Genomic DNA, 26648 nt, shown 5'->3' with positions numbered 1-26648 from the left:
GTTCTTCTTTAGTCATAGGTCATTTGAGCGAGCATAAATCATCTTCGAGTATTTGTTACAAAAATGATCTAAAAAAATATTGAAACAAAAGTGTGTTGTTTCCCCCTTTGTATTTAAAGTGGCCAGTGAAATAAAAAAAACTTGAACCTCCAATGCACCTTTGAGACATGTTTTTACAATTGTAAAAAGAATGACACATTAACAAATGGTTCTACATGTCTCACTATGCCAGTACACCATGTTCAGCCAGGTCAATAAAACAAAAGTTATGTTTTGGTCGGTGTTTTGCAAAGAGCGTTGTGGTGTGGCTCTATACGTGGCTTTCTACACTACTGCTGCTTCAGTACAACACAGAACGTACAGGCTTGCAAGAGCAGCATGAAAGTACTAGGTGAAGGTAAAGATAAAGGTGATTTCCTGACTCTGCTCCACTTTGAACAAGAGCGAGGGGTGGGGGGGGGCTAGAGGATGAGAGATGGAGATGTGCTATGTATAGATGTAGATATATCTACAGTGTATGTACAATTACAAAAAGATGGAGATAGAGATCTTAACATCAATTGGCAATTTAAGTTTAGTTTAGTTAGTTAGTCGTGTAACTGGTGTGTGTACATGTGATGGTCTGTGTGTGTCCACGTGATGGTGTCTGTGCGTGTGTGTGTGTGTGAGAGTGAAGTTATGTCAACGTGTGTACGGGGCGGATGCGTTCAAACGCGCGTGGTTGTGTATTCCTGTGTCGAGGATTAGTGTTAATGTGAGCGTTGGTGTGTGAATTGCAGTGTGTGTTGCTGTAGCCACGTGTTTTTATTTTTTTATTTTTGTGATTGCTCCACTAACGCATTGTGTTTACAACTTGCAGTACGTCTCTAACGGCTGCCTGGTCAACGAACCCATAGGCAGACCCTTTCCCCTCCATTCATCTCCACTGGCTCCTAGCTTTATCTCTGCTGCCACTGACACCCACTCGCACTCACCAGTTCTAAGGACGCAGAATATGACGTTTTTTTTCCTATACTAATATACTCCTTATAAATCAACACACACACACACACACACACACACACACACACACACACACACACACACACACACACACACACACACACACACACACACACACACACACACACACACACACACCCACCCACCCACCCACACACACACACACACACACACTTTGTATTGTTTGTTCATTGACTTTCAATTCAGCACTTTGCATTGCTCATCCTATTCATTCTTCTAGGGATGTATAATTTAAATAAGTATGCATTTGTCTACATCAATTCTGTGCATACAAGTAGTACATTCAAGTATATACGTTTATAGCAAGTTGTAAACACAATGCGTTAGTAGAGCAATCACAAAATAAAAAAATAAAAACACGTGGCTACTGCAACACACACTGCAATTCACACACCAACTCTCACATTAACACTAATCCTCGACACAGGAATACACAAACACAAGCGTTTGAACGCAAGTATATAGCTCCAGTCCACACTGACGTCGGGTTACTCTGTTGCCACTCAGCTCTGCTTTGTATCAACGCCTTATCAACTCTGACACCCAATCGCTTCACACCACACACACTACACACTACACACTTATCAGACCTCGGGCTCACTCTCCAATAACCCCTCACTTCTGCCTTTCCTTTTCTGCTCTTGCACAGTATCTCAACCATTCTTGCTTCCTCATTGCTGAGTTAGTGACTACGAGAGTGTGCACGCGAGGAGGGGGGACGGGTGGACGGGTGGACGGGGGGGGGCTTGGTGAGAACAGAGGGGCCGTGGCTTTCCCAGCCACAGCCCAGGAGAACGGAGCATGGAAGCAGAGCGAGAGCCCACCTCTCTTGCCTCATCCCGGCTGGATGTGGGAAAAGCATGGGAGGGTGGTGTCTGAGAGGGGGGGGGGGGGGGTTCTGACGGGGGCGTGCGTACAGGCAGCCGTCCCAGAACCTCCGCCCTGTGTCTTCGCCTCGTCAGCCCCCACACACTCAGCCCTGCGATGGCTGGAGGCCCCAATAAACAGAGTCAGTGTGTGTGTGTGTGTGTGTGTGTGTGTGTGTGTGTGTGTGTGTGTGTGTGTGTGTGTGTGTGTGTGTATGTGTGTGTATATGTGTGCGTGCGTGTGTGTGCGTGTGTGCGTGTGTGCGTGTGCGTGTGTGTGTGAGTGTGTGTGTGCGCGTGTGTGCGTGTGTGCGTGTGTGTGCGTGTGTGTGCGCGTGTGTGCGTGTGTGCGTGTGTGTGTGAGTGTGTGTGTGCGCGTGTGTGCGCGTGTGTGCGTGTGTGTGCGTGTGTGTGTGTGTGTGTGTGTGTGTGTGTGTGTGTGTGTGTGTGTGTGTGTGTGTGTGTGTGTGTGTGTGTGTAAATGAATACAATGGCTTCGGATATCTTAACAGCCAGCGTGTTGGACTCCAAGGCCGAAAGGTTCTCGGTTCAAAACCCAAGGGGTCAACAGTCTCCCTGTAGGCATCCTTGAGCAACATGCCTAACCTCCTACCTGCTGCTATCCACCCACACATCAGCTGAATCTCCCAAGTCAATGCTAAATACTAGGGAAGGGTTTACCAAGTTGCAGTCACCAGGGGCTTAGTCTCACCTCTTTGTAACCCCTCGGATTTTCCTGCAAAATGGCTACTGATTGACAATGATTTGTCATTGTGTGGATTTTTCTCCCTCCAACCTAGCTGTCCGTCTGGATTTCGCTTATTGTCCATTTTTTCTTGTCAGTATTTTTTTGTTGTCATCGATACCCGTCCGCCCCAATGATTATAGAATTGAGCGAAGAAAAAGAGAGAGCACATTGACCTTCATCTAGTCTTAAGGGAGTGAAGGCTTTTCAGACCCGTTGTACATGTTGACCGGGACATCCTGCTATGGGAATGCAGAGAGTTTCAGTAGTCACACTCTACTCTGTGTACAACTTCTGTCCCAAAGCTGACATACAAGGAAGATCTCCCAGGCTGTTTTCACCCAGCTAACGTATCCCACATATATTCTAACTACACACATATGCTGAAGAAGAAACACATGGTCAATAGATGCTATGCTATGTACACACATGTTCATATTGAGACACATGAAAATAAAAACAGATTTACACTGCATCCAACTATTCTGCAACGATAGCCACATGCAAGTGTGGGAATCATTGTATGGGGAACACTGAGACGTGAGATGAGCTCATCTCCTACGCAAGGATGATTAATCCACTGTCCAGTTCCCTTTATGAAGCCCCCCGTCACTCAGAATGCAGTGTTCCCAGCATTGGTGGGAACACTGGCTGTGAGATGCAACCAGTGGTCCCGGTTTCTCCAAAGAGCGGAACCACGAGTTTGACACCTAGGCAACCAAATCCTTTATTATCGTTCAATTATCAACATATAAACACCGCCCGGATTTCTGGTGGGTGTATTCATCCTGACCATGCACCGAAATCTAATCCAGATACTCAAACCAAGCCCCCAAGCTCCGGTCTGAAGGCTTGAGGAACCCATGAAGAAACTCCCCATTAGAAAAGCTCACAGCTCTAAAACAAGCGTTCAGTTTATTCATAAAAGAAATGAATGCTGCCCATCTTAACAATATATTGTTTAGTGTATGGAGTAATCTTTGGTTTTTGCAAATCCCCCAGAACCTTTAAATGTTATCGTTTGTCTGATCATGGTGGTCATCGCAGTGTTTGAGGCCATGAGATGTATGGCGCAGCCAGCAGGAGTTTCCATGACAACGTTCTTTGCTTGTTTGGTTTTGATTTCCTTTTCTGGTTGGTTTAAAGCTCTCAAATATTATCGACAGCATCTTTAAAAAAAAAAAGGTCCAGTGTTTAGAATTGTGTTGAATTGTGAAGCATGTAGCAGTGAGGTTGCCGACTTCATAGCACTAAATTCAACCACATTGCACAATATAAACATCAAATCAACATCAGAGTCAAGTCACCCGGTCTGCCTCAGTCAATACAAAAAGTTGTGGTGGAAACAACATGGATACAGAGGCATGTGGTATATGTAAGGAGATAAAGAGAGAGTAATGTTTGCAGTGCAATAAAAAAATCCAACAGAGCAACACGGCTCACCTGAATCCAACAGTCCAAACAAATCAAAACAACTTCAACCAGTTACAAGCAATGACAATGAGGTAACCCACTGCAGTGTTCCTTGTTGAAGCCCACTAGTTGGCTGCCATGTTTGTCTGGATCATTGCGTTGAAAGCACACAAAATCACGAGGATACCACAGTGCAACACAATAATCAAGCAATCCCCACCTGTCCGAATAGGGGTGCAATGACATGGTTTAAATTTAGTTAAGAGCTAATGAGCACAAGAGAAGCTGAAAACGCTTGAGAAAATATAACCACTCAATGATAATTGATTGTTTATTTTTCTCTTATATTTTAAGATTTTAGCATGCATATTTGTTTGTATTATTATATTTTAAGATTTTTAATCCCAAAGATGTACAATCTATGCAAGCTCAGACCCGGATTTGAAACCAGTAATAAACTAAAATGTAGGCTACCTATTTAGTGTCAAAACACTGCAATACTGGTAAAGCACCACAACGCTAAGGCTGCACACTGAAGGGACCCCACGCTTAACCCTGCTCCACCCATCAGTCTGAAGAGACAGATCAAGGCTATGGGGAAGGTTGTCCCCATGTGAAAGGGACGGACAAGATAACATAGATTAAATAAATTGAGTGCATTTATAAACCGCTTTTTAGACCTGTGGCACCATGATGATTTGTACAATCATTGCCTTACATTCACCACTTCGTGCACCGAGGGGCTGTGTCCACCATGGAAGGAAAAAGCCAACTGGTTGAAAGCAATGGTGTCTCGCTCAAGGACACCTCGACACCAGCTGGGGATCGAACCAGCGACCTTCCGGTTGCTAAACAACCCTGCCTCCCCTCCTGAGCTACTGCCACCCAAAGGTGGGGATAGGTTGTTGACTCAGCCCCTCATAAAGATCATGTCCTCTCAAAAGAGCGTTGATTGTCTGTATCCGATCAACCGGGGCTGACCTGCCACACTCCTCTGAATAAGGACGGGAGAGAGGTGAGAGGGGCTTTCAGTTCGGGTGGCCAACGGTTCAGAGTCAGAGAGTGATGCCCGGGATTCCAGGAGTTGTAAATGTGACTTACTCCAAGGACCTACAGAGAAATTTTGTTGTTAGAACTTTATCGAAAGATAACCCCTGGAGATGAGCAGTGCCTTTCAAGGGGGTCCTTGAGAAAACTTGAAATACATAATAATACACATCAAAACTAAAAATTGATACATATACAAACGCATCCTCAAATAATTTCTTACTATTATGAATTATGACGGCATGAAGGGAGCTTTTCCATCTGACAGTCAATTCAACTGCTATCTAAATATTTTTATATTATATACAGGCAATAGCATTTGAAAGCATCTGTTATCATTATTTGTCTTATGGCTGTATCGCGTCGATCTTGAATCGGTCTTGATGGTACTACTTTTAGTTTCACACAACGATGAAAGCACCCAGTTGCTATTCAGCCTACGTGATGAGGAAACACAGTTAGGAGTTACAAAGTGTTTTGTTCTCCTAGTTGTCATAATAGGTTGGTTTCAGTGACTCATCGAGTCAGTGTCCAAATGGCATAAATTCACAGCGTGTGTTTGATGACTTCAGAGTGAAATAGAGTGCAGCTTTCACCCAGCTGAGAGCAACTTGGCCGCGTTTATTTTAAGGTCCTCTTTCTGTTCTAATTTTGTCGGACACGCTATTAAGGCGCAAGTCATGGGTACTCATGTGTGGGTCAGATGGAAGGTGTGTGTGTGTGTGTGTGTGTGTGTGTGTGTGTGTGTGTGTGTGTGTGTGTGTGTGTGTGTGTGTGTGTGTGTGCGTGCGTGCGTGCGTGCGTGCGTGCGTGCGTGCGTGCGTGCGTGCGTGCGTGCGGGTGTGCGTGCGTGCGTGCGTGCGTGCGTGCGTGCGTGCGTGCGTGCGTGCGTGCGTGCGTGCGTGCGTGCGTGCGTGTGTGTGTGTGTGTGTGCGTGCGTGTGTGTGTGTGTGTGTGTGTGTGTGTTTGTGGTATTATCTAATTACATGCGTGGGGAATTCATTCAGATTAGCAGTACTAGCATTAGTTATGGTAGCAGTAAATGTATGACTGTCAATCTGCCAATCACAGGAAATAACCTTAAAAACATTTTTTTATGAAATGTTGAAACTATAGTCAGTAGTGTTAAACCAATGTCCTGAAAGAATAGATGACTCTGTCTAAAGAAAATGTGCATCCCATTAATTCCAATCACCCCGTTACAAAAGATGATAGATTCCCATTGGAAATGTAACTGTAAACAGGGCTTCTATAGAACGGTTTCAGTGTGATTTACCACCATGCGTCTGCCACTGAGTGCAAAGACACCAAATAAGAGCAAGGACCTGGCAGGCAAAAGGCTCCTCGCTGCTACTGTAAAAAAAAAAACATTATCTAAAGGTTATGATGAATACTGTATTATTTGTTGATTCTCAATTGTTGGATGAGATATGATCTCCTTTTCAAAACAGTTGTGATAGGACTGCATTGCACAAGGAGAGGAGGCAGTAGTGGTTATCCTCCAAATTTTGCTCAAGTAGGAGTCAGAAAAAAAAGCTGGCAAAACTTTGCATGTGCATATTTCTTATCAGCGGAATTGAACAGTGAGCAGTGCACTCTATAGGGAACCAGATTTGTACAGTCAAATGCACCAAAGTATAGGGCACGGGTCGACCAATTCCAACAAGCAATTGTAATGACTGTTCAGAATTTCAGTGCTGTTATTCCTGCTGAGGCTGCTGTCCTCAGACAAACACACACAATAGCTGAGGTCCGTACTGTTCCCACCAACAGGTTGACACGGATACAGAACGGTCAGTCAAACTAAATTATTAAGCCAGCCAATGAGCACCTTGTTCCTTTGATACTTTCTCAATATCCAGTGATTTACATGACTCGTAACATCTGGAAGAGAAAGTAAATACAATAAACAGGAACAACACTTGATTAAACAACTGAATAATAGGATAATAAAATGAACTTAATGATTCCCAGATACGATAAATTGTTATTTATGAATCCTGTTAATCATATAAAATAAAATGTACTTTATGAATCCCAGATACGATCAATTGTATTTTATGAATCCCATATGTTGTCTGTGTGCACATCTATCTTACACCACTGCTCATAATTGTCTGTTTATATGACTTCACTGGACTAGGACTGCTCCAGTCACAGGGGTCTTTCTGCCCCGGGGCCCCTTGGGAACTGCCCCCTCTCACTGGCAAAGCCAACCAGCAGCAGCCTGATGCTTTTTTGTACTTTTTCTTTTTTTTCTTGCAGTAATGGTTTATGCCTCAAGGCTGACTGTGGATATTTACCGTGTTGTTGGAGCAGAATGGGCTGTATACACATTCACGTTGTACATAAACACTCTCGGAGATTCACACAAATCCTCTTTTCCCACACAGCTTTAACCTCTGGAATAAGGAAGGTACCAGCATGCAGCTGACTGCGATCACAGAGGCTGCTGAAGGGATAAGAGCAACAGCTCTCTTCTTTGGTCCATCGTTCAATCCATTCAACCAACCATCCGTCCACTCTTGTGAGGCTGCTATGGAGTGGTGACTCTGCTTCATAGCGGCGTCTCAAGAAAACCAAAATACAGAATCTAACCTGAGCTTTGCTTTTGAAGCAAAGTGTCTATGAAGCAGTGAAGTTTGATGACCTCTCTAGAACCCTTGTATGCATAAAAAAAATCCTATTCTGCATTGGAATTAAACAACGTCAAAACTTAGCACGCAAACCGTTTCAATCGTAATACGTCGAAACACCAAACTAGCGCGAGTTCATGAATATTCAGAGAACAATCAATGCAGAGTTTAACAAGAGTGTATCTGTCCTTGGGTGGTAGATTTACTGGCCTCTTTTGACCCAGGCTTACCAGTCAGCACTACTGGGCTGTAAATCAGGCCTTGCTCAGCAAGAAGCAGGACCAGGAAGCCCACTGTGTTAAAGGTCAAAGGTCGACCGAGGAAGGAAGCTCACTATCAGCCGAAGGGTATCACCAGTTTTAACACTGCGGGTGACTGGTGCTTGGCTAGCACGTGGGCGTCACAGCCTCAGACTCTGCCGCCTCGCCTGGTGTGCTGGGCGGGGTTTTCTTTCAGCATTTAAATATGATGGGGATGGGCTGTGGGAAAGCCTGTACAGTTAAGGTGTGGGGAACAACGTCAAACATATGAGTGTATCCCAATTCCCTCCATTTCACTTGACCAATTCCATTTTTCGGTCTGAAGTTGCACTCTCGCCTGAGCCTCCCCCACCACCCCTAGCCTCCCCCGAACCGCAAGCGGTCAGCTGGCACAGTCCAACCGCACAGTCAGTCTTAAGTAAGAAAAATAGCATGTTTGGATCGGGGTGAAGCTAGCATAACAGTTGCTGGCCACGGTGAATCACTTCTTATTTCTGATATCTTTGGAAAGTACCTGTTGTTATAAGGGGGGCTTGGGCCTGTTTGTTGACTTGCACTTGAAAGCCCAAGCGAGCAGTGTCACGGTGGTGGTGGTGGAGGAGGCCACACAAGAGGGTGAAGTTGTGTGGTCAACCAGGGAAAATTGCTTTCAGGCAATCATGTGCAAAAAAAAAGGAACATTTGTTTTTATTCCATGAATTGCTGTTTTTTATTCTGAAATATCAAGCCATCTTGGTCTTAAAATAATCATAATAATCAAATAAATGATTAAAAAAATCGCAAACACAAATTACAAACGCTAAATGTAGAGCTGAAGGGTTTGTGTGTGTGTGTTTGTGTGTGTGTATTGGAATGTGTGTTTGTGTTGGTATGTTTTTGTCTGCCTATGTATGCATATGCACCTGTATGTATATGCACATATGCCTGTGTTTGTGTGTGTGGGGGGGGGGTGGGTGTGGGTGTGTGCGTATGTATGTGTGCGCATGTACCCCAGACAGCGGAGAAAAGGACAAGGGGTCTGTTCACTAATGTTGATTGGAAGCAGATGTTGGGGAGAGCCAAGACGGAGAAGAAAATGTTTCGGAAAATTCTCAGGCTGTGAGCCTTCCCTTTCTGGGCCCTGGCTAAGTCAGCCAATCACTGAGCAGTATCCACCGGGCTGAGAGGCGATTGAAGCGTTGCTATTGGCTCACTATTGAAACGTGGGTGTTAGGAGCAGATGTCCTGGGAAAGTTGCTGAATCCCAGTCGGCTCACAGTAGAAGAGAAGTAAAAACATTTGCTTGTTCAACTGGACGGTGACCAAAGCCTGTTTTAATCCAGCTGTTCTCTCCTCAGACCCCCCACCCCTTAACCCCCCCACCCTCCAACACACACACACACACACACCCACACACACACACACACACACACACGCACACACACACACACACACACACACACACACACACAAACACACAGCCCCCGCTCTCCATATATTCCTTCTGTGCAAACAGAGAGTCACATAGCTGCTTCTGAGTCTCTGCCACTGAAGCACTGTACCTACACCATTCAACGGACTTGTCTTTGAATGGATAACCTTTCACGGAGAAGAATAAAATCTTTGCTTTCATTCCCCATCCTCCCACACTCTTCACACCGTCTTCGTTACTTCAACCCCCACCTCCATGACACCCCCCAGTTTCACAGTGTCCTTCTTCCTTCTTCTTCTTCTTCTTCTTCTTCACAATCCCGACCCAAACCGCCAGAGACCCCTTCTCCTCACCTCCGCTAACCCCTCTTTCCATTGACACCGCTGATTTAGTCCGGGGTTTCTTGGCGTGGTGACCTCACCCCCCATGCATACAAAGCCATCCAATCCACGCCGTAGCATGGGCTGGGCCTCGCATTGTGCCAGAGACGCATTGCCTATACAGGGCGGCACAAATCAATCATCTTTCCTAATGGAAAGTCCACATTAACATGAGAGGACAGCCCATTTCCGTCAGCAGAATGCCAGGTCGGACTGTCGAACCTCGAGCTCCCTGCCCCCCCGCACACGCAGACGCTCGGCGACCAGGGCGGGCGTCTCTCTCTCTCGCTCTCTCTCTCTCATTTCAGACGGGGCTGGCAGGGTGAGGTTTGCAGGTGCAGAGGTCGCTCTGGAAGTCAATGGTGTATTTACCGGGGATGGGACAATGGCAATAAAAATGCAAATTGCCAGTGAAAGCAGGGGGATGGCCCGGGCGTGCCCTTCATAAGCCCAGGTAATAACAGTCAGCGCACCTGCCGAAGCTTCTGGGTCACCGCGTCTTAGACACAACAATACCGTGACCGTGAGCAGGCCACAGAAACTAGACTAAAAAGCTACGGTGTTGAGCGTCAAGAAAGTGCTGTAAGAGTGAGTGAGTGTGTGTGTGTGTGTGTGTGTGTGTGTGTGTGTGTGTGTGTGTGTGTGTGTGTGTGTGTGTGTGTGTGTGTGTGTGTGTGTGTGTGTGTGTGTGTGTGTGCGTGTGTGTGCGTGAGTATGTGTTTGGGCTGAAGGGGGGAGGGAAGAATAGTGTCATACTTTTGCAACTTTTTTCTAAAAAATTGTGCCATTTGTGTTAAAATGTGTGTTAAGAGTAGCTGTATGAATGCATACATTATATTATAGTTATATAATACTATGTGCCACATACAGAAGCAGTATCTTTTATATATATATATCCTCTCTCTCTCTCTCTCTCTCTCTCTCTCTCTCTCTCTCTCTCTCTCTCTCTCTCTCTCTCTCTCTCTCTCTCTCTTTCTCTGTCAGATCCGTGGGAAGGGTCAGATGTATGTAAACTGTGTGTATGTAGCTAATGTTAATAGAGTCCCTGGCCACCCACTATAGTCAATGAGTGGATATACTGTAGTCGGGTCCTCTCTAAACCATGGAGAACCATACAGGCCGCACAGATCCCCAGGTCCCCGATGGACCCTCCGTAGCATGTGAGGCCATCAGACCCAGGGGGCTCTGCTGGTCATATTTGATGTCCTTTTCTGCGTAATGGAACCACTGAGTAGGATGTGTGTGCGTCACAAGAATCCTCTGCCCCTTGAAGAAGGAGCTGATTTGAGCCAGAGAGAAAGCACAAAAAGAAAAACAAAATCTGGGTAAATCTATCTTCATTCATTTAGTCAATTTCTTTGAGAATTAAAAAACTACTAGGTTTGGTAACTAGAATGGAGTGTGTGTGTGTGTGTGTGTTTGTGTGTGAGTTTGTAGATTCCGACAAAACATTCTTGTCCATCACCATGATATGTTCATCACTGATGATTAATAAAAAAGGATTTTCAAAGAAATGTGTCCGGTTTTAGCAGCCAGAATGTGCTTAATAATCAAGCAACAATTACAGACTGACATTAGAAAAGAAGAAAGTGAAACCGCATAAGGGGAAACCGATGCTATGCTTGGATAGACTGCGTTTACTCACTCCACAATCACCACCATCTTGGTGTCCCCAGCCATAAAGGTAGCCGTTAGATGAGTCGTTAAACGGAGAGAGCTATGCTTGCACCTTCACTTGTTTCACCCAAAATAACCATCCGTGATGTGGATGGAAAGCAGTAAGTCCTGATGAAATGTGTGTTGGTTACAGATGGATTCCCATGGCCGTGTAGACCAACCGAGGCGCTTCTTTCCCTGCTCAACATGAGAAAGCTCTTTTTAACATCTACTGCCCGGTTGGCGCACCTCACCTTAATTGTCACACAAAGCCATCTTTAAAAACTCCCTGGCCGTCTTTCCCCTGGCCATGTTAACATTAGCCCGAGGAGACAGATGTAGCTTGGTAAGACCCTTTGCATAAATATTTGGGTTAGAAGCCTGAAAAACGAGCCCAGTCCCTCTTCAGTGTCAAGAGAGCTGTAAACTGCAGACAAGAGAGGGGTTTCAGTGTTATCACAAAACGCAGATCTCTGAGATTCCCAGATGACAGCGACAGTTTCATTTTTTTCGGTTTTCCCTTTCTATGCATCTGTTCTGTAACATTCACTCCTGCCCACATTCTGATCTGCACCCTGTTTTACTGTGGAAACTTTACTTCGCTGCCTCTATCTACTTTTATTTTTTTTAAGAAATGTATGCCAGCGAGTAGTGCGTCAGTGCGGGGGAGGGTGACATAAAGGTATGAATGGTATCACGATGTCTTGGATTCAGATGTCGTTTGATTACAGTATGTCCAGTAGTAGAGTGTTTAGAGACTGTTGCATAGAAATCTTGTCTGGTCTGGGTCCAAGAATTCATCAGGAGAGAGGTGAAGGGAGAGACGAAACACCTGGACAACCGTAGTCTAACCTCCTTCAAGAACACTAGTGACTCCTGCAGAGCTACACTTCGGTGCAGTACTGGGTGGACTTGCGCAGATATGCGTGTGTGTGTGTGTGTGTTTGTGTGTGTGTGTGTGTGTGTGTGTGTGTGTGTGTGTGTGTGTGTGTGTGTGTGTGTGTGTGTGTGTGTGTGTGTGTGTGTGTGTGTGTGTGTGTGTGTGTGTGTCTGTTTGTGTCTGTGTTTATGCGTGTGTGTTTATGTTTGATGTGCACAAACCAGCAAAGGGTTGTACATGGGTTAATGTTTTTTGTGTACAGGTTCACAGCGACAAGTTAGTAGACGCATAAAATCTATCCACAAACTCATAACAAGTGAGGCACAGTGGTGTTCCTGCGTGTACAAACCCACGTTATGCATTGTACACAACGTTCTGTGATCGGATTAAACGCAAATCAAACGTGACATTCTACGCTAATATACTCCTCGCAATCTTCATTAATGGCACTTTATTGAGCCACAATACTTTCAAGTCTAATTTGAATATTTTTCCTTGGGAAATTCTATATTTGTCCTAGAGGGCTCCCCGCTTGTCCGCAGTGCTGCTGTATCGGGGCCAAACAGCTGGGCTGTACAGGGCAGCGTTCCACGGTTCATATGTTTTCTATCTACAGTGGAATTTATATGAGCCTGGGGCTCGGAGCACATGAATGAACCCTAGTGTGCAGTTTCTGTCTTGACGTCACCCTATCACTGAGCCTGGGACATGCTCGTTACATCTCGACCCAAAATGTGATTCAAAGGCGGAACTTGGCCATTTTCGACTGAGCAGGGTGGGCTGATATTTTTTCAAATATGATTATTATAGTATGATTTGTAACTTTCTTAATTTGATACATAAGCAGCAGATCACAAATTACCTAAGTCCTGAAATAACTGCTTAGGTGTCTTGTAGATGTATTTTCAATATTGATAGAAGGTATGCCTATGGGTGTTTTATTTGAACAAAGCTGTAAATGTCAGTTTCGTTCTGCTGCCAGAAAACACTATCAGTGTTTAAATTCAAAGTAGGTGCCTTTCAAAACTATCTTTTTAGTAATTGTCAGAAAAAAACATAATATGTCTGGTATTTCCAGTGGATGTGAAGTAAAAGTAATATGATACAAAACAAGCACATGCATATAGAAGGATTAGGAAAGCTTTGTTCACGTATATATTTTTTATAACGTAACATTTTGAAGTACATGAAGTACATTTTAGAAATAGAAGCTACAGTTTATAAAACTTTCCAGCAGAAATCATTGATGGGCCAGCATCATAGCCTTTTCTCTAGCAGACAGGTCTATTTTCTAGACATATAAAAAATAAAAAGAACAGAAAAGAAACGCTACATTTTTGTCTTGTACTACCTTTTTTTCCAAATTCCCATGAAAGCACCAGCTGTCTGCATCTCTTGTATTTTATAAAATATAAATTATTGAAAAATATTCAAATGTTTCTGAACTTAATACATTAAAAAAATGAGCTCATTAACAAAAATACAGAAATACTGTTAAAACATACAAAAACAAACATCCAAAACAAATGTCCTTTGTGTACTGAATCCATTCCTAGATATGCATATGACACAATGTATTGGTATATATATATATATATATTCATATATATTTGCCGAAGTCGGTTAACTGTAAAGAACTGTGCAATAAACTATTATCTATAACACTCATTAAGTCATTATTTTTCCTGAAAAATTCTTCAATTTAAATTCTTAACTGTTTAAGCTACATAAGGATTCACCTTAAAGCAATAGTACACACATTCCTTTCTTATTGGGAAAACAAAAATGAAAGAAGAACAACTGGCTTCCAGGGCTTTTGACAACGACAGACAATATGTATACATTTTGTTTGCTCTAGCATAAAACATTCTTTTGACATTTAAAATAACCTGAAAATGACAAAAAATTCAAGCCAACAGTGTTTGTTTCATAAGACTTCGCACACAAATGGTATCGACCAGCAGAGTTTGACCGACCCAGTTAAAGACTAGGTCTTGCTCTGCTGAGGATACCCAGTGAAGGTCAGCATTCGGATGTCAATGCTGACTAATGGGGACGCTCAAGCTGGTTGGCAAATAAATATCATAAATGTGTAAATAGCTCATTTTTTTTGTTATTTTTTTTTTATTTTACAATCAATTGGAATACATACACCAGGAAAGGTGTTTTATGTTCATTCTAAAGCTATGTGCTTTGTATTATGTCAATAAAATATAATGATAAGTAGAGACCGTGTGATATAAAAAAGGAAAGTGAAACATTTGGGGTCTCCCGTGTTATTTTGTATACGGCGCCCGGTCAGCCATTGCTGAAGACCTCACGTGAGTTTTGGTTATTATTTCTGCCTTGTCTCTTGCTTGTTTGTAAAAGTTGGGTCTCAAAGCATTGAAATACAATCTGGACAAACAGACGCCAACTCTCTTCTCATCCATATGGGTAACAGTCAGCCACTGTAAACAATAACATTTGTATCATAAGAAGATATTTCTTGACTTTGGCTTTTCCCATAAGGCCAGTGTTGTGCCACTGTTCCCAATAGAAACATTTGAGAAAAATGTTGCCATTTTGCTCAGATATCTAACCAGTGAATTAATCTCTCATACTCCATTTGCATCTCGCAATCGGTTGCCTTCTTTCCATCGCTTGCCATCTCCATCTATATCTACACCTTCCTCTGTATTAATACAGATCCATACTTATGTTTGTTCTGCAGATGATTGCTACCAGTGATATTTACAACTCAAACGAGGCAAACATTTGGCAGCATACATCGATACCTTCCTTATGATGATTCTAACTTCCCTATACATGTTTCATTCTAAATACAATCAGTTTTTTTACTTTCTCCATTTGCCCTAAATTCAACATTAAGACCTTTACAGCAGTTCCTCAAGCCCACATACAAATAATACTACCAACTACTTAAGAAATAAATCCAGTCCCTAAACTACCCTTTATAAAAATAAAATGGCGTGGTTTGACAGCATTAGAAACAATGTTCGAACACATTGGTTCCAAAGCTACACGGAACATGATGTGGACAGTATTGAAGTGAAAGAAGTGATAAATTGTGCTCATTAATATGCGTGTTAGGCACCTAGTGGCCAGAATACTGAAGATGCACACAACTTAAGATTGTCAGCTAATGCTAATGCTAACCTGATGTTTGTGAAACTGCCACGGTTTCGGTCACTGTATTCATGAACCTGTAATGAGGCGTCTGTATGCGTTTGCCGAGGTGTCAGTTTCAAAGCTTCAGATCATTTTTCAGCCGTCTGTGTGAAACACTCCTGGTATGAGTGAAAAACAAGCCCCCATAGCCGACAGTTAGCAGGCCAGTGTAGTTTAGTCTTTTAAACCAAGACGGCTCATTTTAGTTGCTTGTCAACAATTTTAACAAAAAGGGACATTACTCAAAAGGGTTAACACTGCAACATCTTCATTGTAAAAGAAAATAACCCCTACAACATAAAAATATATAAAATACAGCTGAACCAATGTATGCTCGATAAAATGCACAATAGGAAGGTTTTTTGACTACAATATAATACTGGCACAAGTAAATGCTTCTCAAACAATAGAAAATAGAAAACAAAAACACTTTTTGGTCCTAGCTGAGAGCTCTACCCTTGCAGTCATTGCATGACTAGAAGCGTTGTGGGAATGTGACATGTTCTTCCTTTTGTTTTTCCATAGCAGATTTCCATAGCGGGAATACTACGGTCAACCAATGGTAGCTCCGTTGCACTATCTTGGCCGTTAATTTTCTTGTGCTACTATGACACGAGGGTAAAAGAGAAACCTCTACTTTAGCAGGTAGCGTTGCATTGGCCTTGCACAGCAAAGTTCACATCTGCATATACCACCTACTCACCGGCACACACACACACACACACACACACACACACACACACACACACACACACACACACACACACACACACACACACACACACACACACACACCAGATTATGAATATTTGTACTTTCGCCATGTGCTTGCGTGGAAAACACTGTAGGACGGGAGCTCTATTATGAGAAAGCCCACAGTTAGTCATAAAAAAATGTTGAGATCCCCCCCTCGAAAAAATTAAATCAAAATGACCCACTCCAACAGACACTTAAAATCTCATTTTCGAGTCCACAGTTCCTATATGTTCCTCAACGTTACATTTCCTTCTTTTTCGTCCTTCCTTCCTTCCTTCCTTCCTTCCTTCCCTCGTCACCTTGGCCGGCGCCTGCTTTCACTCGTCAGCGTCTGGCTTAACGTCCAACATGGCGTGCAGCTCTTCAGGGCTGTACCCCAGCAGGCTCTTTAAGTCACACACGAAGCGGTACACGTAGCGCTTGCCCGACGTCTTGTGGATGATGTTCTTGTCGTAGTAGTAGCGCAGGCCCCGGCTCAGCTTCTCGTAGTTCATCTTGGGCTTGTTTTTCCTCTTGCCCCACCTCCGGGCAACCTGGAGGTGGCAAAAAAACGATTTGAATAGTTCTGTATTTCTGAAGTTGCGGGCGATAAATTAATGAATGAGGGACATTGGCTGGGTGTCAAATGATCATGTTGCAATGGGGATGCACCAGAGTTGGATAACTGGACAAAAACTTCAGGAACAACAACGAATGGGACATTTAAAAATGAGGAGGATTGACAATGGTTTTATTCATCCCATCCCACCCCATCTATGATGTGACTAAAAAAAGTTAGAAACCCCTTGGTGACATTAGAAAACTGAACAAAACCCCCCAGTTACCGGATGCCAAAACATTAGGAGTAAAACAAACACATAAAATGCAACCGACAGGGCAAACAGACAGATAGACATGCAGGCTCATCTGGCCTACTGCTTAGGACCTCCCGCGTGGCATGTGGCAATGGCCCGTGGGGGGTGTGACCTCTCACCTCATCAGGGTCGGAGAGCTTGAACTCCCAGCCGTCGCCCGTCCAACTGATGAAGGACTGGCAGGACTTGTCCGTCAGGAGCTCCAGGAGAAACTGCCACAGCTGGATGGGACCGCTGCCTGTGGAGCCCAGGGGGGAGACGGTAGGGGGTTAGGATGGGGGGGGTAGGAAGCCTTTGGCATGGAGTCAGGGATGGTGTTGGTTGATACAGGGTTCCACTACAGTAGCAACAAGCTGGTTGGAGCAGCTTTGCGTGATAGCAGGGAAGGGGTGAGGATTCTAACTGGAACATATATATTCTGTATATATCTGTATATCTATACATCTATATATATATATATATACATCTATATACATCTATACATCTATATATATATATATATATATATATATATATATATATATATATATATATATATATATATATATATATATATATATATATATATATATATATATGTACACACACATATACATGTGACATATGGCTCTTAAGCTTGTCTAAGTTTAGACAACAAGGGGTTCCTGTGTTCCAACAGCTTTGCATCTTAATTCTGACATGATTCCCCCTGTATCCGAGGAGACTCATAGAGTGCAGTGAGTCTCACACTTCCAGACAGCACAGTTCCGAGAGTGGACATCCTCACAAATCGGGTCCCATCTAAGTCATAAGGGGCCTTTGTTTGCCAGTTGTCATGCATAGCGTGTGAACAGCCTACAGAATATTTCAGTTTCTCTATGCGTTCCTCGCGGGTGAAATCATTTGGGTTCAAAATAAAAATGGGCAGCGCTGCATGGCGATTTTATAACAGACCTTGAAGGACGTCATGTTACGCTGTGTGTGTGTGTCAGACTGTGTCTGTGTCAGACTGTGTGTGTATCAGACCGAGTGTGTGTTTGTGTTTGTATTGGACTGTGTGTCAGACTCTGTGTGTGTTTATCAGACTGTGTGTGTGTGCGTGCGTGTTTGTGTGTGTATCAGACTGTGTGTGTGCGTGTTTGTGTGTGTATCAGACTGTGTGTGTGCGTGTTTGTGTGTATCAGACTGTGTGTGTGTGCGCGCGCGCGCGTGCGTGCGTGCGTGTGTATCAGACTGTGTGTGTCAGACTGTGTGTGTGTGCGTGTGTGAGACTGTGTGTGTCTGTGTGTCTGCATCACACTGTGTGTGTGTGTGTGTGTGTGTGTGTGTGTGTGTGTGTGTGTGTGTGTGTGTGTGTGTGTGTGTGTGTGTGTGTGTGTGTGTGTCTATAATGAAAGCATTTAATTTAAGTACACTTTCTTTTTCACTCAATGGAAAATACTTTTTTTTCCTCCATGCAGTGAACAACTAACTAGTGGTATCAGGCAACTGAATTCCTTTGGTGTATTAAAATAAACCACAAACTATCATTTGAGATTATACTGGAAGTGTAGTTAATGGAAACATAGTGAAATTTACTTTAACTGATATTACTTTTCACCTTAGATAAAATACCAATAATACGTCATGGAAAAAATGAGGTTAAGTCAGAAGAAGAAAAAAAAAAGGCGCTTTTGCCTGCACTAGATTTCTGTGGTTCCCTTTGATCTTGGGGGTTTCAGTACATACACAAACCAAACTTTTTTTCTTTTTTTAACATGTGCGTAGAACCCACACCTGCTGCAGCACGCAGAACACATGTGGCAAAACGCACAGCGAGAACAAGCAGCTACCCGAAAGACACACGCTTCTTCAACCGCTTCTTTCTTTAACTGAAGCTACAAATTCCGTTCAAAAATAAAAACCCAGTTTCTACTAAAGGGTACATTAACATTATAAGGGGAAATGGTGTGGGGAAGCCATTCCAACGTGGCTGAATGGGGTGCCGCCTCAACACTGGGATTCTTTCAGACGGCCTGATGAACATTCCAGAAAGCCTGCAGCTCCAACAGTGGGCCCACATAAGGGCGATACAGTGGCCATTTACTACCCCAGGCCGGGGTAGTAACCCACCCCAACAAACCCAGGCCGACTACAAGCCACTCAGTGCAGAATGTATGCGCCCCTCCGCCCCCGACCCCCCAAATAAAAAAAGTTTCCAAAAATATTCCAAGAGCCCCCATTGTCCATTGATAGTCTATAGTGTGGCCCAACAGCATCAAGCCACACCAAATGTGAGGGGAATGGCTCGCTCGCTGTAGCGCCGTCAAATGTCTGCAGCGCTGCAAGAATAAACTGTAATGTGCACACACACACATAAAGCCTAACAAAAACCAATCGGTTTCATCTCTGGGCCGGAGCAGCGATGAAGATACGTTTGGATGACTAGCCAAAACCTCAAGAGGTGTCAACAGCAGCTCCACTTATCTATTCGTGTCGCTCTGATTCTCTCTCTCTCTCTCTCCCTGACAGCCCCCAGAACAGGTTACAGGAAGCTGAGCCATCTTTAAAGGCCCACGTTAAAAGCTATTATTTCTTGTGGTGGTGGTGGTGGTGGTGGTGTTAGATGTTACAGAAGGGTAGCGGCCTGCTTTCTTGAGCCGGTCTAGCCTACTCATCCACCGACTTTATGAGTCGGTGAATGTGAATGCTTAGGTGAGTCGAGGGACTTAAGAAATACTGAAACCCTGTACATTTACTTAAGATGTTGAAAGGCGAGTTACAAAAATGGATCCATACAGGGTTGTTTCCTCATTGCACATTGTAGAACACGAGAAAATAGTTTAAGTCTTCATCATCTCCTCCATGCAGATTTATTTTTCTTATATAATCATCATCTCCTAGAAAACGCTGAGAATGGGTGGGGGACGGGGGCGGGTGCCAGATTTTGGCTCTTTCAGAAGTGCAGAAAGAGGCCTTCGAGAGATGAACAGATATGCACTCCGGGTTCGTGCACACGGTTAAAAGCAACGGCTGCTGCACGCTGATGTTGCCAAGACAACCCTGTTTTTTGTTTTTTTTAAATAGGTCGGGGTGTGGGCTGAAGATAACACAGAGGGGGAGGGGGGAGGAGGAGGGGGTGATGAGCGATGAAGGCGTCAGAGAAAAAAAAAAAAGAGCGAACATAACTTTGTTGGGTTTTGCTCTATATGCAGGTCGACCTAGAGTAAAATAAAAGGTGTTGTGTTGACTTGTAATAAAGGCGGTCGAGTTCAGAGAATGCGGTGGAAGCTGTTGTAGCGTAAAGGCCAACAGACTAAAGGTAAGCTTCAATAAACACACCATCAGTCGAGTCGACGCCACAACACTGACACATTGACAATGTGTGTGACACATTGACATTGTAAATAGCGCACATTGTCAATGTGGGGACACGCACCTGATAATTTGTTTTTTGAAATCATGTGTGTTTGAAATGATCTTCAAGAGGGACCACAAGGCTTAACCCTCCCCTCCACCCCACTACAACAAAATGTATTCTTATTGTATTCGAATTCCTGCCCCCCCCCCCCCCCATCCAAGTCAACCCCCGGAAGAGTCGCCATGGCGACCACCACCTGCCAGACCCTCACCTGTGTATCCGGCGAGCGCGGCGGCGGGGATGACGGGCTTGTCCTTGTTGAGCTCCGAGCGCTCCCTCACGTAGTCCTTGAAGGTGCCCTTGGGCTTGTGGCCGTGCAGGGCGCTGGGGTAGTCCTCCGACTCAAAGCTGTCGTAGGAGGGCACCCGCTGCAGGCTGCTGAAGGACGACTGGCTGCTCCAGGAGTGGGTGAGCCGGTCACAGCTCTCCAGGCTGTCGATGCTCTCGAAGGAGTCCTGGCCGCCCAGCTTGCCTGTGGGTGAGCGGCAGGGGGGGGGGGGGGGGGGGGGGGACGGCGGTCAGAAGAGGATAAAGGTTGTGCTGCTGTACCTTCCTTCCATAGATATTTGGGAGGATTTGAGACTTTTTCATATTTCAAACGTCAAGCCTAAATTTGAGGCACGATATGGAATTGCCGACGTGAGATTCATGGTAATGAATGTGCCTTTGTAGCACAACCGTGAAGAGCTTGCTCTCGATAAATCTCTCACCATACGACACTTCATTTTTTGCCACAGCTGCCGTTTGACTCTTGCATCTAAATGCAGGACAATCTCTCAAAGGGCCCAGCTATTTCAGGGCCTTGGGAAAGATAAGGCCAGTCTTTCAATTGAGTGTCATTAATGAATTGCAGATAATAGAGTGATCTTCAATTACCTAAATGGATGCCAGATGTGGGCATCAAGCAGAACTACAAATACTTTCCCACGTTCTGAGAAACACAACAAGTCCCAAATCATAAAATGAGTCGGGATGAACAGTTCACAGCCATTGGTCATCGTGAATACTTGTCCTAAGGCTGAGTGCGTTGTTAGGAGTCGTGCATGCTACGACAACATGATACTCTCCGTTCATTTGCTCAGCTGTGGGATTGGAGGGGCAGAAAAATTCCAGCCTTATGGTTATTAATGTAAACCTTGCTCCTAATTCCTCTTTAAAGCCCTTAGTGGGAAAGCAAACAATGCTATGCGTTTGGCAGAGCAGACTGCCAGCATCTCATGAGGACACGCTCACAACGTCTTGCTGAGGTTACACCACCAAGAGAGCACAACCCAAGAAGTGAACACACTGTGGCTTTTCTCTATCTGACGTAAACAATGGTGTTCTTTTTCGTTTTGCTAATGCAAGCTAGAGTGCATGCGGTGGGAACCACAAGGCAACCATGTTTTAGTTTTTTTCTTATCACACCAAAAGTGATAGCTAATCCAATATTTTGATAAAATCAGCAGCCTTGGTTTGCACAGGGGATGTGCATGTGAATGCACATAAACCAGCCTACAGACTGAAGCAGAGATGCACACAGGCAAGCATTGAGAATATTTTGGCTAACTCGTAACACCAAACAATAATCGCATCGTGTATAACTGAGTGACATTTAACGTAGGGGACTTGGCAGTTTTATGCGTATGTTTTATTAGTGTATACGATTTTATATGTACATAGGAAGTTTCACGGTGGTAGCAAGTTTGCACAGCCATGTTTCTACAATAGCCATATCAATCCCTATCTTACTTTAAGCCATTGACTATAGTTTCATAGACTAAACAACTAAATACAATTTATCAATCTATGACGAACCACATCACTTGAAACTTGGCTACTAGATGCCGCTGAGAGGTTGACATCATTTTGTAACTACATACTAGCACCTTATAGGCCAGTACAGGCCCGCAAAACTTCCCCTACCTCGTTGTGAGGCAAAAGCAAACTGGGGGGGGGGTATTCCCCCTCGGCCCCTTTCAATCTGCAACCTCACCACAAGGTGCCCCTAATTCCTACACACTGCACCATTAGCGTGAATGACACGCATACTAAACGAGTTACATGCAGCATCCACAGCATTGCTTCAACAGCACATGAACGGACCTATGTGTGTATTAGAAGAGAGCCCTCACCTCGGCTGATGCGCCCCACACACATGTTGTCAGGAGAGACCACTTCCTGCTTCACGGAGAAGTATTCGGTCTGCAGGGAGTTGAGGGTGGCGTCGCGCAGGATGACGTTGGGATACTCGCTCTCGTATTTGAGGGAGATCAAGTCCTCCGAGCTGATTGGGTGGAGCGTCTGGTAGGACTCTGTGATGAAACCCGGCTCCGAGTATTCTGATGGAGGGACACACTGAGCGTGCTCAATACCATAGCCTATACGAAGGGAGGGAGAGTGTGTATTGAGTGTCATGGTGTAGTGTGCTGTCGATCCATAGCCTTACTATTAGGTTGGCGCCGTTGGCTTACATTAGCTTCTTCTGCTTGAACTTTGAATTCACATTTGCAGTTTGGGCATTGAGTTGATTTTCTTAAGACAAGTGCTTTAATGAAATCAAAGTACTTACTGACAAAGTAGTCTGAGGTATATCTGGATTCCTGGAAGTTGGAGGACAGACCGATGACAGGGAAATGCTTTGTTTCCTCTGTGAAAAATAAATAAGAATGCACGTAAGCGACCACCTCATTGATTTTGATATAATATGTAACTGCATCCACATGATCAAATATGTATGAGCACAGCTAAATTGTATTTTCCTCTATGGCTCCTGTTACTGTTCACAATGCGCTCTTCATCGGTTGACTATACGGCTGGAGAGATCTTCCCTTAAACCCGCAGGAGAATGTCAAATCAAAAATAACTAATATAACACCATGTAGAGCAACTTGGTATTTATCATCCAATGCGTCTAGCAATGCTAAAAACAGGTCCACAAACCATAGAACCTGAAACTGCCCCCAGAAAAAGTAATCCTGGTGCTACTGAACCCTCCGCTCACCTTTCTGGAGCATCTCTAAATGTTCCCAGAGGATGTCGCCCACAAAGTCGGGGGCCAGGTCCAGGAAGCGCTCCTTGCCCAGAGCGCACAGGATGGCCCCGTTCATACGGAACTTGTGGTAGTCCACGTTCTTCAGGCTGAACTCGTTCACCGTCCACGTCAGCCACTCTGCAACATGGCTGTCTGTCCACTGTCTGGGATCTACACATGGAGCAGAGAAGGAATGTCTGGTTCATTAAAAAGAAAATGTAATAAAGAAACATATATGGATACACACATCTTAAAACTTGAGGCCTTGGTGAAATATTCGTCATGATGAAGAATAAGAATGTTATGAAAGTTATGAACCCAATGCTAGTCATACCAAGCCTAGTCAATTTACCTTCAACACTTTATGAATCACCCAATACTGAAATGACACAAAGCGACACAAAACCTGTGGGCTTGCTTTGTCGTTGGAGTGTGTTCACTCACTGTGCCGTTACCCACCAAATGTCAGATTGTAGCCTATATGTTCACTCAGTTTTTAAGCTCACATGCTTTGGTCACCATCTCTAAAGCTCTATAACATGCTGTGGACAATTTACAACAATTGATGTGACATATCCCAAAGTCTTCGGTGTGCAGCGACCATATGACTTAGACTCATGCAACTTCTTTCAAAGGTAACATAAAGACCATTGTAAATGTAAACACAGCGAAAGGCATGACTTATAGTTTTACAGCTACAGTGAATGCTATTTCTAAACAGCTTAGGGAGGACCTGCGGTCAGCCTCACTTTAGGGACACATCTCATTACTTCCACCGTCTGTCTGCGTTCTCAGTATCTCCCAGTCTGTCGGCCTCGGTTTAAACGTCTGTAATGTAAGGCTACATTTTGCAATGAGTGGGTGTCTGCTGCCTTCGAATGGATCCTCCCAAGTCATGCTTGCGTAATACGTTAACCGACAAGTCGACAGAAGTCTATTAATTCACGTCAGTTTTATTTTTGTCTATTGAGAACTAAATGAAGGAATGAGCGAAAGAGATATTTAGACTTAAACAGATGTCCCTCGAGCTTACCTTTGGGAATGCCAAGTCGCTGCTGTTCCTTGGTGAAGCCGCTAAACGTGGCCTTAAGAGCCTGAGACATCATCTCTTTGCTTCCTGGGGTTAGCAGAGGGACATCTCCGCACTCCAGATCTGCCCAACCCAAACCAGAAAAACAAAAACACACAAAGTCAGAGAGAGAGAGAGACAAATAGAACTGGTCATTTTCTTGATGCTAATATTATTCGAATGATCCATCACGGGTACTTGGTAATGGAAAATGGCAAACATTCATTTTTTTTGGAATACATTAAATTGAGTGATAAAAGAGGTTTCGAGTGCATGTGGCTGTGTATACAAAGATGTAATAAAAACAGTTACACACCCAAACACGTACACATACACACACACAGACAAACACAAACAATCAAGGAAAAGTTGCTCATGATCAACAACTGGGCTTTTTGATTACATGCCGTCTAGACAGACAATGTGTCAGCATCCGATGTAATTGATTAGAAGAGCAGCCGGGCAGATTGAGGGATCCATTCCATTCACATGCACAAGGCCCAAACACAGTCACAGTCACTGAGGTGAAATTCAATAAAATGACTTTCTGCATGATGCGCCGAGTTAAACCTTCATCTCTATTATACTGGGAAACCAAACGAAAAACAGCTCAAATTATAGGACCTCGTTTTTGACATCAACCACACACACCCTGGGTGGGAAAAAAAAGGGGGGTGGGGGGCAGGAGATGCCACACTATGACCTCTGCCAGCGCCCCCTGCTATGTTGGGCCAGGGCACACAGTGGCTCCACTGTTACCACCAGGGGCCAAACACTAGGGGAGCCAGGGGTCACGGGATGAGGTGATGATGTCAGCGGGGGGCTGTTGTGGATTGGGTGGACTGGGAGAGATGGACGAGTGGTTGAGTGGGTGGGTGCCCCGATGGGCCTCGGGGGGGCAGACACACTGCCCTCTCTGTTCTCAATGGGACACACACACACACACACACACACACACACACACACACACACACACACACACACACACACACACACACACACACACACACACACACACACACACACACACACACACACTCCTTTGATGACTTTAAACAGGGACTGCTGGCTTGCTGCTGATGAAATTAGAGGGACCAGACACTGGGGGGCGGGGGGGGGGGGGGGTGTAGTCAGAGTAGATTGGGCAGTAGGGGAAGACCCCCGTCTCATTAGCCAATGTCACAAGAATAGCTGAATCAATTAATAGATTGACAAATGAATAGCTGACCACTGCTTGGTCAAATGAGGAATATATAGATTGCTTGCTTCATTCAATTGCATGAAAAGCGATCGCGTTGATCCGCTCACGTCACAATGTTTTTAGCGTGATCCTATGACAGGGCCCACTTGGCCCTCAGAAGGCAGCCAAGACTGAAACCCTTAGACTGATACCCTTAAAGACTGAAACCCTCAGATTGATACCCTTAAAGACTAAAACCCTTAGATTGATACCCACTGAAACCCTTAGACTGATACCCTTAAAAACTGAAACCCTTAGACTGATACCCTTAAAGACTGAAACGGCTTAGACTGATACCCTTAAAGACTGATACCCTGCTTAGACCGATTCGAATTCAGTGTCAGGCCCTGCACTCTAATGCACTGCATGAAAAAAGTAACCTAATTAAATCAATACAAAATCAATTAAATAGGGACATCCCAAAAAAGAAAAGGCATCAGCGACTAGCCGACAAGCTCGTGATAAGGAAGCCCAGGGCTCACCACTGCTCTAGCAGCAGCAGCCCTTGTGTGTCCCCCCCGTCCCCCCCCCCCCCCGTCCCCCCCACGCCCCACAGAGGTCCTGGCATCAGGGGGCAGACGGCGGTGAGGTCGACCAGTGGCAGCGTGGGAGCTACACACCACGCCGTGTTTCACCCTTCCCCGACGGCCCGACCTCTTCTAAGAATGCACAGCAGCTGTCCCTACTCTTGTGTTTTTTCGGGTTGACCACGTGACCAATATCTCCCTGGCCGTTCCTTCTTTTGCTCCCCCCTTTCTCGCCGGCAGCCTAAACAGGGATCCGACAACATGCCTTTTGCCGCTCTGCGGTTTGACGACACGACCAACAACAAGTCTGACGTGCCGTTCG

The 26648-nt window shown here is 44.6% G+C and overlaps 1 protein-coding gene across 4 annotated transcripts in view; it reads right to left on the bottom strand.

Annotated features, from left to right (window-relative positions):
- Window positions 1-13441: 13441 nt before the first annotated feature.
- Window positions 13442-26648, bottom strand: part of ets1 (v-ets avian erythroblastosis virus E26 oncogene homolog 1) — a 36290-nt gene continuing 23083 nt past the window's right edge. For 2 of the 4 annotated variants that reach the window (XM_030380492.1, XM_030380494.1), the window contains 7 exons: window positions 24524-24643; window positions 23461-23661; window positions 23029-23106; window positions 22592-22837; window positions 20689-20949; window positions 17218-17336; window positions 16562-16777 (listed from right to left, as the gene is read on the bottom strand). In XM_030380492.1, the coding sequence (XP_030236352.1) occupies window positions 16562-16777; window positions 17218-17336; window positions 20689-20949; window positions 22592-22837; window positions 23029-23106; window positions 23461-23661; window positions 24524-24643 (1241 nt within the window). Of the gene's footprint in view, window positions 16778-17217; window positions 17337-20688; window positions 20950-22591; window positions 22838-23028; window positions 23107-23460; window positions 23662-24523; window positions 24644-26648 lie in introns of all 4 variants that reach the window. The other 2 variants (XM_030380491.1, XM_030380493.1) reach the window with 2 other exon arrangements.

Source organism: Gadus morhua, chromosome 16 (assembly GCF_902167405.1).
Source record: "Gadus morhua chromosome 16, gadMor3.0, whole genome shotgun sequence".
Lineage (NCBI taxonomy): Eukaryota > Metazoa > Chordata > Actinopteri > Gadiformes > Gadidae > Gadus > Gadus morhua.
Note: the sequence above shows the minus strand (reverse complement) of the source record. Positions and strands in the feature narration are given on the sequence as shown.